The sequence below is a fragment of the Bombina bombina genome, chromosome 8 (genome assembly GCF_027579735.1).
Source record: "Bombina bombina isolate aBomBom1 chromosome 8, aBomBom1.pri, whole genome shotgun sequence".
Classification (NCBI taxonomy): domain Eukaryota; kingdom Metazoa; phylum Chordata; class Amphibia; order Anura; family Bombinatoridae; genus Bombina; species Bombina bombina.
Window position 1 is genome coordinate 221552724 of NC_069506.1, and position 16473 is coordinate 221569196.

The window sequence follows — 16473 nt, forward strand, 5'->3', positions numbered from 1 at the left end:
ATGCTTAAACTGATTAAGTGTTCCGAAACTGGATATACTAGGAAATTGTAGTGACATTTAGCCAAGTAGTAGTGCATGGTGGGAGTTGTAGTCTCCATTAGACATACACAGTTGTCTATATTTATCTTGTAAGTGCCAAGTGAAGTGATCATCTTGGAACTGTATAGCAATGTAAAAGGTTTTTACCCAATGAAGTGCATGGTGGAAGTCTACACTGGATGCCTGTCTTTATATTTGTCCTGTGAGTGCCTATATAGAACATCAACTAGGTACACCTCTTAGAACCCTAAAAAAAATTGATAGCCCAAATGATTTGTTTAAACAAGGGAGGGCCAGATGAAACTATCTTGAGGGCTGCATTTGGCCCTGGGGCCGGTACTTTGAGACCACTGCTTTAATCTCTGTGTTTACTAAAGAACAATGTTGCACTATTTGTCAGCTAAGAAGATGATTTTAACATTCAACTGCATTATATCAATATTATCCATTCATCAGAGGCCTTGACATTAGGGATGAGTGAATGTGCTGAAAGTGTAATTCGTTTGGTAGAACGAATAGTCCTGTGGACATTCGTTTTGGACAATCGATTGTTGATAAGAATGAAAATCCATTAAAATTCGATAATCAAGTGTTATTTCCGGATTTCAAATGTTACTTTAGTTTTCAACTATTCATAATGAAATCGAGTATCCACATGCGAAAATTTTAAATGTAACATTTGATTTAACAAATACTATTCAGAAGTTCATGTGGTAGGGAATTTAGTAAATTGATACATAATAGTAACAAATATATCAATTTGAATGTTTCTATTTTGAATATTACATTTAAAGAAAGCATTAGAAATACTATTACATTAAACGAATGTTAGAATGTTGTACAAACTGTAAGAAATTCGCTAGGGAAAAGGTGGCAAAATCAAACACAGACAGAAGTGGAAATTTAAAAAAGATTATATTGTTTACAAAATCAACACAACTGTTAAAAATATATATATACAAAACTGTTATGCAAAAAAAATAAGACAATGCAAAAACACAAAACAGAATAAAAACCCTAATACAAAAACACACACTCCTAGCAATGAAAAGGGGGGATACAGCTTTTATCCCACAATAATACAACCTACTTTACATTAGTAACAGCAATGACCACAAGGTAATGTCTCTCACAGTATTTGATGGAAAACAGAACACAAATGTTAAGTCAGAATAATACAACAAATTATAATGACCCAAAAAGAATATGTCAGTGATTTCTAGATAATAAATCCTTCTAGGGAAAGAAACATCAATATTATTGTAGACAATCTGTGGGAATAAATAGTAAATAATAAGTTAGTAGACAAAGAAATATACCAGTATAGTTACCACTCTGATGAAGCTGGAGATTTAGGGAGCTCACACTCTGGCCTCTCCCCAAAGGAATGCTGGCTTTACTGAATTTTAGTAGGATTTTTATACTAATAATATATTAGTTATTTACTAAATATTTAGCAGTTGTCTCCAATTGTTTTAACCTAAACAAAGATTCCCTGCAACTTGATGTAGTGAAAAAGTTATAACAACTTATATAGCATTGTATCCATAAGACAGACCCTGCAGCCAGCACTCACACTAGTAACTGACTCCAACATGTCTCTGCTGGAGCTATGGTTTAGTAAGTGTTGGGAAGAGATTGGTTGTGATTATTTAGGGTGATAATTTATATTTGTTGCTCCATGATGAATGTACTCAATATACTTCTAATTTATGGGTTCCCTTGTTACTTATCCCATGAATGATTCTGCAGTAAATATTTTTGTTATTTCATGATATTACTTAGGGCACCCCGACACATATCGTTCTCCCAGATAAAAAAAAAACAAATACATATATTCCCTTCCTTCTACCCAGTTGCACTAATACTTACCCAGACTGATACTCTCAGTTACCAAAGGCATAGCCTGTAATCTGCTGCCAGTGGTCTGTATTTCACAGAGAGAGATTTCAATATACACATTTAAGTAAACAGACAAAAATAAAAGGGTAACATAATCTGAATGTGTAACTATTAAATGGACACAAAACATACCAGATACCATATTATGTATTTATATGATTGTTTAACATATATAATAAAGCTTGTCTGCATTTTTTGTTATACCTTATTGCACCGTCTTTAGTACCAACTTACATAACTATCTCTTCCCACCTTCTGAAGCTTATTTCTTTTTAAATAACACAGCCGGTACAGCCAGTCAGGTGCCATATCACCTGCCCCAGAGGATGGGTGGCACAGTAGAGGCTAAGGATCTTGGAAGATGGGTCAGCCAAGTTGTATTGTATCATATCTACATAATTTACCAAGTATGACAAGATGTATATGTAACAGCACAACATGTCAACACATATAGCCACACTGCTCTGACTGAAATGGAATCTTATGATATCCTCCCACTAAGTGAACACTGGCTTCCTGTGAAGTCACATAGATGTTGTGTGTGTACCAATCACCACCCCTTACAGAATCTTCAATATTCTCAGAAGTATTTATCACTAAAGGCTACATCAGCTTCTTAATGTATCTTTATTGGGAAGATCAACTCTGGCATCAGAGCTAATATATAAATGTATAGTGTGTTCAAAACATTGTGAAGCCATATAGGTAGTAAATGTATTTGAAGTTGAATTCTGTTACTTTAGCCATTCAGTCTCCATTTGCAGCAAGGATGTCTGGAATCTTTGGGTGAGACTGAGAAACCAAGAAACAGCTCATTAGAAAGTTCCAACAAAGTCCATTCTATGGTTAAGGATTTTGTTTTTTAATGTTTAAATAAATCAAATATATGATTGTTTACATTTTTTTTATTTGTTTGATAGATAGTAGACTTGTCAGATTAGACTGTACACAATACTGTTAATGGGAAGACAAGGAATTAGCATGTTTAAGTTTTGGAGTAGATAGTGCATGGTAGCTACTGGTTATGCCTGAGAGCATCCAGCTGGCTAAATATTAGTGTGACTGGTTGAGCTGGGGGAACCATATGTGTTGGGGTGTGTAGAAGCAGAGAATAGTGAATCTAAATGAAGTAGAATATTATGTATTGTTGAGTCTCAGTGTATGCTAGGGGTGCGTGTTGTGTTATCTTTGTAAATATTGAGTTTATCTGGATATAAACAACACTGAATTTAGAACTTTTCGATGCAGCACTTTATATGTTTCTGTTTCCATTGAATTTGAATAATAATTGCCCATTTCCATGCTTGTAATAACTAAATACAGACCCTGCTGAGTATATAAGTTATGTCTGATTCACCTGGATAGGACAGAAGCTCTCAATATTTGGTGGTGTTAGTAAATGTTGCAGTCTCATAGCCTCATCATAACTCCTGTGTTTCTTCTTTACAGGATTCTGCCATTATTATTTCCCAGAGGAGCTCCATCCCAAGGGCTTTGCTTTTGATACCGAGGACTTGAATTTCAGCACTGAAAACCTGTGCTTTGTTGGACTCATGTCCATGATTGACCCTCCCAGAGCAGCTGTGCCAGATGCTGTAGGCAAATGCAGGAGCGCTGGTATAAAGGTGAGAGCAGAGGTGCAGGTAGAAAGGAGATATGAGTAATGTGAGAGTGGTTTTATTTACTCTTAACTATTGGTTGGTTCATTTCTTAAAGGGACAATAAACATGTTGAGATTTTTATATAAAATGTTTAGTTTTGTGTAATGAATCATGAAATAAAAATTGTTGGTTTCATGTCCCTTTAAGCAATTTCTAATTCTAAGAAGTATAAATGCTTACTTCTCCAAGCTAAATCTGCTATATATCAGTTACTACTAATTGGCTTTATAAGATAACTAATGAAAAACAATTGTCTTTATACTAACTTTATGACCATGACTAGACTTCTTGTCCAGATTGGCTCCTCCAAATAAGGCTAATGGTAGGGGAGTCTGGCTATTAAAAACTAATTGCAGTAAAAAGGATGTTAATTTGTTTTAAAAATGTTAAGACTTGGCTGATATGTTATCGCAACACAATATAAATGTCTTGTAATTACAAGGTGATTACTGTCCCTTTAACAAAACCGCTCTGTAAATCCATATGATGTTAAATCGAATACATAGAATTACGGAATATGTTACTTTAGTTCACATCCTACTGGTTTTCCAATACTGGAAAAAATATATCTGAACATTCAAATATGTGTTTGACTCCCTCATTAGAATTTATATACAGATATCCATTTATTAATCTTTGTGAGTAAACCGTTCTTGTGGAGGAGTCCTGAACCATAGATTTGTGATCTTTCTTAGGTTATCATGGTGACTGGTGACCATCCTATCACAGCCAAAGCCATTGCAAAGGGAGTGGGGATCATTTCTGAGGGTAATGAGACCGTGGAAGACATTGCAGCCAGACTCAATATTCCTGTCAGCCAAGTTAACCCAAGGTAAGTTAACTAGGACTGTGGAATAAAGAGGAAGATGGGAGAGCAAGTATGGAGAATGCTCTAGGTCATTGTTTCTCAACCACATTTCTCAAGTACCCCCAACAGGCCAGGTTTTCATTATAGCTGAACCAGTGCACAGGTGAAATAATCAGCTGATGGATGCAGGTTAGTAACCATGGTTACTGATCAGCTGATTATTTCACCTGTGCACTGGTTCAGCTATAATGAAAACCTGGCCTGTTGGGGGTACTTGAGGACAGCCGTTGTGAAGTTCTTTGGTTAGAAATGATAGCGTGCAGGGGACAAATATATCTCAAATATATATCAAATATACGTATATGTTATTTCAAGAGGAGAAAAAAAAATGTTACTTGTTCACTAATGTGCGAGCGGACATGATCCAATATTGCGGATCATGTCCGCTGCACATCGATAAATGCCGACAGCATACGCTGTCGGCATTTATCATTGCACCAGCAGTTCCTGTGAACTGTTGGTGCAATGCCGACCCCTACAGATTCGCTGCCAATCGGCCGCTAGCAGGAGGTGTCAATCAACCCGATTGTATTCGATCGGGTTGATTTCTGGCAATGTCTGTCCGCCGCCTCAGAGTAGGCGGACAGGTTATGGAGCAACGGTCTTTAGAAACACAGGGCATCAAGCTCCGTTCTGAGCTTGATAATTCAACCCATAAATGTTAAATATAGGTAAATGCCTAAATTCCTACTAATCCATTATGGGGTTTTTTTTTATTAATTCAGAACTAGTGGAATTTCCAGCCCTAATGGGTTGTTAAAGTTGAGTTTGTTGTAGGATTAGAGGCACCCATGTGGTTAATTCTCTGCATGGTTTATGCTTTCTTTATTTCCCTTCAGGGATGCCAAAGCCTGTGTAATCCACGGCACTGATCTGAAGGACATGCCCATGGAGCATATAGATGAGATCCTACAGAACCATACAGAGATTGTCTTTGCCCGTACCTCACCACAACAGAAACTCATCATTGTGGAAGGATGCCAGCGCCAGGTAAAGCCACAATGGTACAGTCATTATGCTGATCGTGTAATGAGAAGACACCGCACTGGGCTTTGGAATACATAAAAGATACTCTGATCAGATGCTAATGAGATATGATTGTGTCTAGGATAGATTTAATAGATGTTGTGGAGAAATACTAAGTGGAAGATTATAAGTGGAGCGCAAATGTTTGCTCGCAAGCGATATCAAGTTTTAGCAATCATTTGCACTCAGGTTAAAGTATTACAAAGTTGAAAGTAAACGCAATCACTTGAGCGCTATCGTGATTTACGCTAGAATGATTACTGCGTCCTCAGAGCTCTGGTTAACTGTTTCACAAAACAAAAAAGTTCCACAAAACACATCGAAAATACATAACAAAGTATAATTACACTCATACTAACACCATCTAATAAAATTATATTAAGAAAAAATATTGTACAAAAAAGTTATAAGGGCTAAAAAATATGAGGCCTCAGGTGTTAGGAAAAAAAGGCAGGCAAAGGGCTTTTACATAGAGATTCCTACTTAAACAAGTCTAAAGATGGATCTATGAAAGATTAAATATGTTCTATGTATTTCTAAATGGATATTCCTATATATATATCAATATATCTATACCTATATATAATCATGTATATATATATATATATATATATATATATATATATATATATATATATATATAATAGTGTGTATTGCATAAGGACAAGACCTGGTGATGATCCCTATGGTCTTTGCGAGGGACCACAGGGATCATCACCAGGTCTTGTCCTTATGCAATACACACTATTGTATTTATGTTTTGGCCGTGCACTGAGTGGTTATTATGTTGGTGAGTGCTGATCTCTCCTGTTAATATTATATATATATATATATATATATATATAGGTATAGATATATATTGTACCAAAATACCATTCGATAAATGTAGAAATAGGTATATATGAATAGACATATTATGCTATGTGAAGAACTTTGGAATGTGAAATATTCATATTTTCATGTCGGGTTAGCGCACATGAGAATATGCAATCAGGTTTGCGCGCGAGTAGGGTGTTGGGTTGTTTTTCCACTTTTTAACTCCATTGACTTCTTGGGGGATAGGTTATTGCGTGCTCCATATTGTAAATTTGGATTTTTGCGCTTATTAGGGTTAGTGCAAGCGCGATAACTTTTTACTTTCAACTTGTAATATCAGCGCAACCTGATGCGTGCAAAAAGTTTACTTCTAGCGCTAAAGTGAAAGCTCTAAATAGCGCTCCACTTGTAATCTGGCCCCATGAGGGGACAGTCTATGACCTGCGGTGAACTTCTCTCAAGCACCATTTTATTCTCTTGCAGGGTGCCATTGTGGCAGTGACAGGGGATGGTGTAAATGATTCACCTGCTCTAAAGAAGGCAGACATCGGAGTGGCTATGGGCATTGCAGGCTCTGACGTTTCCAAGCAAGCAGCTGACATGATTTTGCTAGATGACAACTTTGCTTCTATTGTCACTGGCGTAGAGGAGGGTGAGCATAGAACCTGTTTGTGGATAATAGACTAACTCCTTTTATCAGTATTGACATTTAAGTATTTATACTTTATTAGAGGATTCTTTCATAAACTGCACAGACAAATTCCAGTTCCTGGTTAAATTTCATTAGAGATTGCCTATGTTACTAAATCCAACTGTAAATCCTAATAGTGGGTAGCTCAGAGCTAAGTCTTTAAATGGGCTTTAACGTGCATTGATACCAAACATGAAACATGAGGCTAACGTCCTGAAAACCGGTATCCAGCAAAACCTAGGATGAGCTAACTGCTTAAAGGTATATGAAACCCAAAAAATGTCTTTTGTGATTGAGACAGAACATTCAATTTTAAAAAAGTTTCCAATTCACTTTTATGATTAAATTTGATTCATTCCCATGGTATTCTTTGTTGAAGAGATACCTAGTTAGGTGTCTGGAGCGCTCACTACATGGCAGGAAATAGTAGTGCCATTTAGTGCTCTTGCAAATGGATACCATTCTTGCAAAACTGCTGCCATATAGTGCACACTCCTAAGCTTACATACCTGCTTTTCCACAAAAGATTCCAAGAGAATGAAGAAAATTAAATCATAGAAATAAATTGCCTGCTTTATCTGAATCATGAAAGAAAAAAAACATTTGGGTTTCATGTCCTTTTTAAGGGACATAATACCTATATGTTAAATCATTTGAAAGTAGTGCAGCATACCTGTAAAAAGCTATTGGGAAAATATCACATGGACATTTCTATTTAAAAAAGGAAGATATTTTATCAGCTTAACAGAGTAAGTGCTGTGTGATCCAGAGCTACTCTTTTAGCCGGCGTAAGCATTAAAATAAAACAGCCAATCAGCTTCATCAGTGCTGAGTTCACCAAAATCTTGCAAAAATGTCATAGTAAACTTCATTAAAGGCACAGTATACACCAATTTTCATATAACTATGTGTAATAGACACTACTGTAAAGTGGAATATGTACAAATACGGATATATAAATACAGTATAAAACCTTTTAAAAACTTACTTAGAAGCTCCAAATTTAGCACTGTAGATGAGGTAAGTCTGGGATACCCACTGAAATGGACTGAAAAAGGAGAAATAGCAGACACTTACCCCCCCCAGCATATGAACAGACAGACCCATTATACAAACGAGAGAATGCTGGAATCAGTATACATCTAAAACTTTGGGGCTTGGTTAGGAGTCTGAAAATCAGCATAATGTTATTTAAAAATAAGCAAATCTATACATTTAAAAAAAAACACACACTCCCAGATGGGCTATATAAATGGATCATCTACAAAACATTTATGCAAAGAAACATCTAGGGGCCGAATTATCAAGCTCCAAATGGTCTTAGACCGCTGCTCCATATCTTGTCCACCTGCTCTGAGGCTGCGGACATCAATCCGCCCGATCCTATATGATTGGCCGTGAATCTGCAGGGAGCGGCATTGCACAAGCAGTTCACAAGAACTGCTTGTGCATTGATAAATGTATGTATGCTGTCGGCATTTATCGGTGTGCGGCGGACATGATACGCTACATCGTATCATGTCCGCTCTCACTTTCATAAATTGGCCCCCTAGTGTACAATGTCCCTTTAAACTGAAGAGGGAAATACGGTGACTGTGCCTGCACATGCCAGATGCACACCCCCTTGCAAGTCCTGGGACAAGCATCCTGATTAATTGATAAAAGCCCCTTTACAATGGGATGTAACTACTGATGAAATTTTGAGGTAAAATATATTTCTTTTTTACATAGAGATGTTCATGTGATATTTTCTATTCAGCTTTTGACAGATATGCTGCATCACTTTTAAGTGATTCAACATTTGGGTGCCATGTCCCTTTAAGTATATTGACATCAAGAATACTGTGTTTCCTAGAGTAAAGACATTAGTAACATGTCATGGCAGTAACCTATGGAGAGCTCTATATCTAGAAAATAGAATTAATGCAATACAGCACATACACATTTTACCATATCTATATTGTCCACCATTCTAAGGCAATTCTCTGTATTTGGGTAATATTTCTCCGCACTCCCCAAATTCCTGCAGTATATTGTCGCTGGGTATCTTTCATTGTGCAATTTCAGCTGACCTTCTCTTTGCATTAGTACATGTGCCTGTCTCCATGCTTGGTGCTAACTCTCTTCTTCTACAGGACGCCTTATCTTTGACAACCTTAAGAAGTCCATTGCATACACCCTGACCAGTAACATCCCTGAGATCACACCCTTCCTGCTCTTCATCATGGCCAATATACCACTGCCACTAGGTACCATCACCATCTTGTGCATTGATCTGGGCACTGACATGGTGAGTAGATGGCTGAGTGATTAGGCGCTCAGTGCTTTGACTCATAGGAGCTGATCCAAAGCTCTCCACTATGGCCAGATGATCTAATACATTTTGTCAGTACTGCAAGGTCCCTCAGATACTTTTTTTTTCTTGAGAGTTGTTTATCTCTCTTTATGCAGAGTTCTGGATGTGAAGGAGAAATTGCAAAATAATACTCAAAAAAGCCACCAAAGATTTGGCAAGATTTCTCTCCATGCCGGCGAGTTTTTGATTATCACACCCATAGTGAGCTTTTAGATACACAAAATAAATTCTAGCATGTATCAGAAAGAGCAGCAGATAAATATGTTAAAATATTTTATTCACATGAAAAAAAGTTAAAACTGTTTAAATTGTAAGTGAAATTAACAGGAACTGTGTGATTGTGTACAGCTGAGACCTGGAACTTTGCAGCTTATTGGTTGATAGGAACAACAACTACAGAATTTAGCACAGAAACATCATTTTAACCCTTTCGTGACAGGGTTAAAGTGTCTACATCGGAACACCTGTTCCGATGTAGACAAATTGAAACTACGCGATCGTGCATACGATCGCGAGATTTCAATTATTGGATCGCATCTGGGGGGCGTCCCTACAACCCTAGGAACGCCCTCCAGACCGCGATCAAGTCCTTGAAGCGCAGAAGGCTTCAGGACAGCCGTTTGATATGACGTTCTATTCCGTCATAACGGCTTTAAAGCCCAGTGTAAATATGACGGAATAGAACGGCATAACGGCGTTAAAAGGTTAAAAAACAAACAAAAACAATGTTCTCCACAGAAGATGTTGCCAGCATTTTCTGTTATTCATAAATATTACTTAAAGGGATACTAAACCCACTTTTTTTCTTTCGTGATTCGGAAAGAACATGCAATTTTAAGCAACTTTCTAATTTACTCCTATTGTCAATTTTTCTTCATTCTCTTGCTATCTTTATTGAAAAATCAGGAATTTAAAGCTTAGTAGCCAGCCCATTTTTGGTTCAGGAGATTGTCAATATGAGTTAATCCTCAATATAAACAATGATATAAAACACATCATTTATAGGAAAAACCCTTTGAGGAAGAGGGTTGTGGGTGCATGTGTGCTTTACTTGCATAAGCCACTAGGTGGTGATCTTATCATTCTCAAAATAAATTATATTATGCTTACAATAAATGAATATCACATAGAATTAAATCACAAAAGATGCTAGCTAAAGAGATGGGTTATACTTATACTTCAGTAAGTCATAAATCTGTTATTTTTTCCATGACAACCCATTTCTCAGGCATCCTTTAACCTCTGAGTCCAAGCTCTAACTCCCTGTTACAATCTCTACTGGGTGTTAAGACACAAGCTATGAAACATTAATGTAAGCTATGAATTCTCGAAATTGCTATGGTTAACAAAGACACCAGAATATGAGAGTATCTGCAACTTTATAAAGTTATATTAATATTAAAAATAATCAACATATTAATCCAGTAACCTTCTCAGACGTGACAATATGTCCTTAAGAGATTTGAATTTACTCTTGCACTAAGTATGATGTGAGTGGAGATAACAACAGCTCTAGTACCTGTGTGCACAGGCTCTTTGTTCCAGCTCCACCAAGTTATTTTTCACTTTTCGAGTATATAATATGAGACATTCTGGTCCTGGTTCTCTAAAGCTCTCTGGCCTGGTGAGATTCTATAAGAGGTCTTATCACTACTCCGAGTTCCTTCAGGGTATGTGCTAATGGCAATCTTTATCTTGAGAACTGTGTTTCTCATTAATATGATCTCCTTATTTTTCTTTATGTGACACTTACATTACAATATAATACTCAATAAGAACTCCTTGTCTCATTAATAGGACCCCCTATTTTCTTTATGTGACATTTACACTACAATATTAAAAAAAAAAAAAAAAAGCTGATGATTTATTCTCTATGTCGTAAAGTTCTTAAGAATCTAGCAACCTGACACAGGCTTTACTTCTCTGTACCTTAAATTATAGCAGAATATACAAATGTCCGCAGCACCATATAGAATCAACTTCTTTATTTAAGACATATAAAATACAGCAACATTTTCATGCATGATTAAGTGGCATCTACCCCGAAACGTCGCTGTATTTTATATGTCCTAAAGAAAAAAGTAGATTCTATATGGTGCTGTGGACATTTGTATATTTTGGATTTACCATTGGGAGAATAGGCAGTTCTCCTGTCTTCACGAGCACCGATTCCAGGTATTGCTGTTCCAACTCTACAGTCTTAAATTATAGCAGGAAAGCATTTAATGAATTTAAGCCTTTGTATGAATTCTCTTTCTGAGAGTCATTAACATTCAAAAAAGTTGTAGTGCTTCTATACTAGTTTATTTACAGAATGCAATCAACTAAAATGGTAGGATCATGAATTATTCTTCTCCAAGAATTCTATATATTGGACAGTGAACTTAAAGGGCCATGAAACCCACATTTTTTCTTTCATGATTTAGAAAGAGAATGCAATTTTAAACATCTTTCTAATTTACTTATATTATATTTGTTTTATTCTCTTGATATTCTTTGCTGAAAAGCATATCTAGATATGCTCAGTAGCTGCTGATTGGTTGCTGCACATAGAAGCCTTGTGTGATTGGCTCACCATGTGCATTGCTTTTTCTTCAACTAAGGATATCTAAAAAATGAAGCAAAATAAATAATAGAAGTAAATTGTAATGTTGTTTAAATTTGTATTCTCTATCTGAATCATGAAAGAAAGATTTTGGGTTTAGTGGCCCTTTAATGTTTTTTTTCATGTATAATATTAGAAGTTTTAACCAATTGTTGGCACATTAGGACCATGATACAGTTCTTCTAAGTAACATTTCATATTTCCACCAGGTACCTGCCATTTCCTTAGCTTATGAAGCAGCTGAAAGTGACATCATGAAGCGGCAGCCAAGGAACCCTCGTACTGACAAGCTGGTGAATGAGAGACTGATTAGCATGGCATACGGACAGATTGGTAAGTACCGACCCTACCATCCTCTTGCACATTTAAATTCCCGTGTAGAAGTGCGCATCAATACATCAATCAGCTTTTCCACTGCTGGTAAAATCAGGAATACTTCGCAGCATCACATATTTTCAGAAAGAGTTGTTGATTCATGGAACAGACTTCTAATAGAGGTGGTAAGGACAAATACAGCAAGGTCATTTTATGTATACCTTGGATATACTTTAAAGGGCCATAATAGTAGAAAAATGGCATGCTGTTATGTGTTAGAACATGTCATTTTAAGACTATCCACCGAGCACTACTGTGTGTTTAATACCCTCAAAGGGGTTAAACACGGGAGAAATACTCTTCTGGTCCTGCAAAACACTGCTGCTTCCCAACAGAAATCATTGCTTATCTAGTCCAGTGATTTTTAACCTTTTTTTTGCCGTGGCACACTTTTTTACATTAAAAAATCCTGTGGCACACCACCATCCCAAAATGTTAGAAAAATCACACATTGTAGCCTAATACAGCATATATATATATACACATACACACAAACACACACATACTGTATGTATTGTGCTGTTATGCCATGCCTCCTACAAACTACCCCTGCACTGGGAGTAAAAAACAAGCAAAGTTTAAAAAATATGTCACACTGTTGTCAGTCTGCCGTGGCACACCTGAGGATCTCTCACGGCACACTAGTTGAAAAACACTGATCTAGTCAGTAGCGGTATTTGCACGACTCAGATGGGTAACTAGCACTGCTGATTTGATTAGCAGTGGTTTCCAATTGGGGCCAGTATATATATATATATGTGTGTGTGTGTGTGTGTGTGTGTGTGTGTAATATATAGGTTTAATATTTTATAAAATGTTGTTTGACTGGGAATGGTTTAAAGGTATAAATGTATTTGCATGTGTGTAGATATATGTATGTGTGCACACATACACATATATATATATAATTTGTTTAGAAACGGTTATATTTTCTTAAATATGTCATAAGGGACCGAACTGCTTTTTTCACTTGAAGAAAATTTCGCAAGCCTCTTAGAAAAAAACATCTGAGTGAGTAGTTTTAACCCATTGTCTGATAGAGAAACAAAAACTACACAGGTAGTGTGTTAAGGGTTGCCACCTTGGTTATTTTTCCTGGACTGCTATGAGTTACACATGCTGGAAGGAACATCAGTAATGCACAATTCATTTTCCTTCCTGCAGTGTGTAAATCATAGATGTCTATGAAAACATGGAGAAGTTGGCAAACCTGCATATTTGTCTGGGTTAAAGGGATAGAAACATTTTATTTTCCTAGTAAACTTCATTAAAGTTTTTAACTGGCATACGCACATATGCTGTGAGTGCCTAGTGCACCAGCATTCAAACACCTTACATACGACTAGATTGTGTTGCGGTATGGCTTTTAACGCTGAAAAAATGGCCATTCCAGCATAATGACCAGGAAAGCATATTACGTATAAGTCGTGTCGGTAAAGCTATACTGCAAGCATTTTAGCCTATAGCGCAACGTCCATTCCGCACTCAAATGATGTTTTTGTGTGTGATTTTCATAGCGCCTGTATTACAGGTTGTGCGGTCCGGCTAAAATACTTGCGCTACAGCCTATACTGACACGGTCCATACCGCCATCTGAGAGCAGTAGTTATGGATTTTGAAAAACAAAAATGTTTCACAAAACTCATAACTAAAGTGTTACAAAGTACACTAACACCCATAAACTACCTTTTAACCCTTAAATAGCCGTCCTAATGGATCGCAAACACTATTCAAAATTTACCAAACCCTAATCTGCTGCCCACCCACATCGCCAACACTATTTAAATATATTAACCCCTAATCCGCCACTCCCCCACATCGCCGCCACTATAATAAAGTTCTTAACCCCTAAACCTCCAGCCTTCCACATCGTCGCCACTATAATAAAGTTATTAACCCCTAAACATTCGGCCTTCCACATCGCCGCCACTAAATAAACTTATTAACCCCTAAACCTCCGGCCTCCCACATCTCCGCCACTAAATAAACCTATTAACCACTAAACCGCCGGCCCCTTACATCGCAAAACACTAAATTAAACTATTAACCCATAAACCTAACACCCCCCTAACTTTAAATTAAAATTACAATATAACTATATTTAAATAAAGAAAAACTTACCTGTGAAATAAAAATTAACCTAACATAACTATTCTAATAAAATAAAAAAATACTACCAATTAAAAAATCTAAATTACAAATTTAAAAAAACACTACGAAAAAATTAAAAAAATCTAAAATTACAAAATATAATAAACACTAAATTACGAAAAGTAAAAAAAGACTAAGCTTACAAAAATAATAAACAAAATTATCAAAAATAAAAACAATTACACCTAATCTAATAGCCCTATAAAAATAAAAAGCCCCCAAAATAAAAACACCCCTAGCCTACAATAAACTACCAATAGCCCTTAAAAGGGCCTTTTGTAGGGCATTGCCCTGAGTTAAATAGCTCTTTTACCTGTAAAAAACCTAACTCTAAAAAACCTAAGCTACCCATTGCCCCATAAGGGGCATTTGTATGGGCATTGTCCTTAAAAGGGCATTTAGCTCTTTTTCACTGCCCTTAAAAGGACATTCAGCTCTTTTACAAAAGCCCAAAGCCCTAATCCAAAAAAAAAAACCCACCCAAAAAAATGAAAAAAAAATCCTAACACTAACCCCAGAATATCTACTCATGGTTCCTGAAGTCCGAAAATCCATCTTCATCCAGGCGGCGAGAAGTCTTCATCTTGGGGACATCTTCTATCTTCATCCCGGCGGCATGGAGAGGAGCCATCCTGGAAGCCGATCCCATCCTGCGTGGAGCGTCCTCTTCATTTGGTCACCGCCGTACACTGAAGTTGAATGCAAGGTAGCCGTTTCAATAGGGCGGACCTTGCATTCCTATTGGCTGGTTTGATTCTTCAAATTCAAATCAGCCAATAGGATGAGAGCTACAGAAAGCCTATTGGCTGTTCAAATCATCCGGATTTCAAACGCTCTCATCCTATTGGCTGATTTGAATTTGAAGAATCAAATCAGCCAATAAGAATGCAAGGTACACCATTTTGAAAAGGCTACCTTGCATTCAACTTCAGTGTACGGTGGTGACCATATGAAGAGGACGCTCTGTGCAGGGAGGAATCGGCTTCCAGGATGGCTCCACTCTGCGCCGTCGGGATGAAGATAGAAGATGTCCCCGAGATGGATGAAGGTGTCGCTGACTGGATGAAGACTTCTCGAGGCCTGGATAAAGATGGATGTCCGGACTTCAGGAACCATGGGTAGATATTCTGGGGTTAGTGTTAAAGGGCAGTGAAAAATAGCTGAATGCCCTTCTAAGGGCAATGCCCATACAAATGCTCCTTTAGGGGCAATGGGTAGCTTAGTTTTTTTTTAGAATTAGGTTTTTTATTTTGGGGGGTATGTCGCTGCAGTTCTGGGCTTCTCTCTTCCACAATCTTGCAAGATCAAACTATTTCTGCATGCCCCATGAGTGGGGCACTGCAGAAGTAGATTTGCAGAGTTATCGTTGCAGAGAGGACCACTCTGTGGCCCTCTCTGCATCGGACAGTGATGGTGCCGATCGTTGGTGGGTGGGAGCCATTGCATGGAGGTGGGTGGGCGGTACATCGCTGGAGCTGTTCCGGCCAGTGGGGATCTCCGTTCAGGTAATGCACAGGAGCGCGCGAGGGGGCAGGAGCGTTCACATGCGCGCGCGCCTGCTTCAGATCACAACAAGTGATTAAGTGTAAGAGAAGTTGGGAGAGGGAATAAAGGTTGATAAAGGGATCTGGGAGGGAGGGAGGGGGGTATGGAGGGGGCAAAAGTTAGTGAAAAAGTGAACTATTTTTTTTTATTTGATCACATTTGGCGGTGAAATGGTGGCATGAAATATACCAAAATGGGCCTAGATCACTCTTTTGGGTTGTCTACTAAAAAAATGATATACATGTCAAGGGATATTCAGGGATTCCTGACAGATATCAGTGTTCCAATGTAACTATCGCTAATTTTGAAAAATAAAATGGTTTGGAAATAGCAAAGTGCTACTTGTACTTATTGCCCTATAACTTGCAAAAAAAAGCAAAGAACATGTAAACATTGGGTATTTCTAAACTCAGGACAAAATTTAGAAATTATTTAGCA

The 16473-nt window shown here is 37.3% G+C and overlaps 1 protein-coding gene across 2 annotated transcripts in view; it reads left to right on the forward strand.

Moving 5' to 3' along the window:
• The window catches only part of ATP1A3 (ATPase Na+/K+ transporting subunit alpha 3), a 103983-nt gene that overhangs the window by 71789 nt on the left and 15721 nt on the right, over positions 1-16473 (forward strand). For both annotated transcript variants that reach the window (XM_053691039.1, XM_053691040.1), the window contains exons 13-18: positions 3391-3566; positions 4298-4434; positions 5310-5460; positions 6796-6964; positions 9139-9293; positions 12174-12297. In XM_053691039.1, the coding sequence (XP_053547014.1) occupies positions 3391-3566; positions 4298-4434; positions 5310-5460; positions 6796-6964; positions 9139-9293; positions 12174-12297 (912 nt within the window). The remainder of the gene's footprint in view (positions 1-3390; positions 3567-4297; positions 4435-5309; positions 5461-6795; positions 6965-9138; positions 9294-12173; positions 12298-16473) is intronic.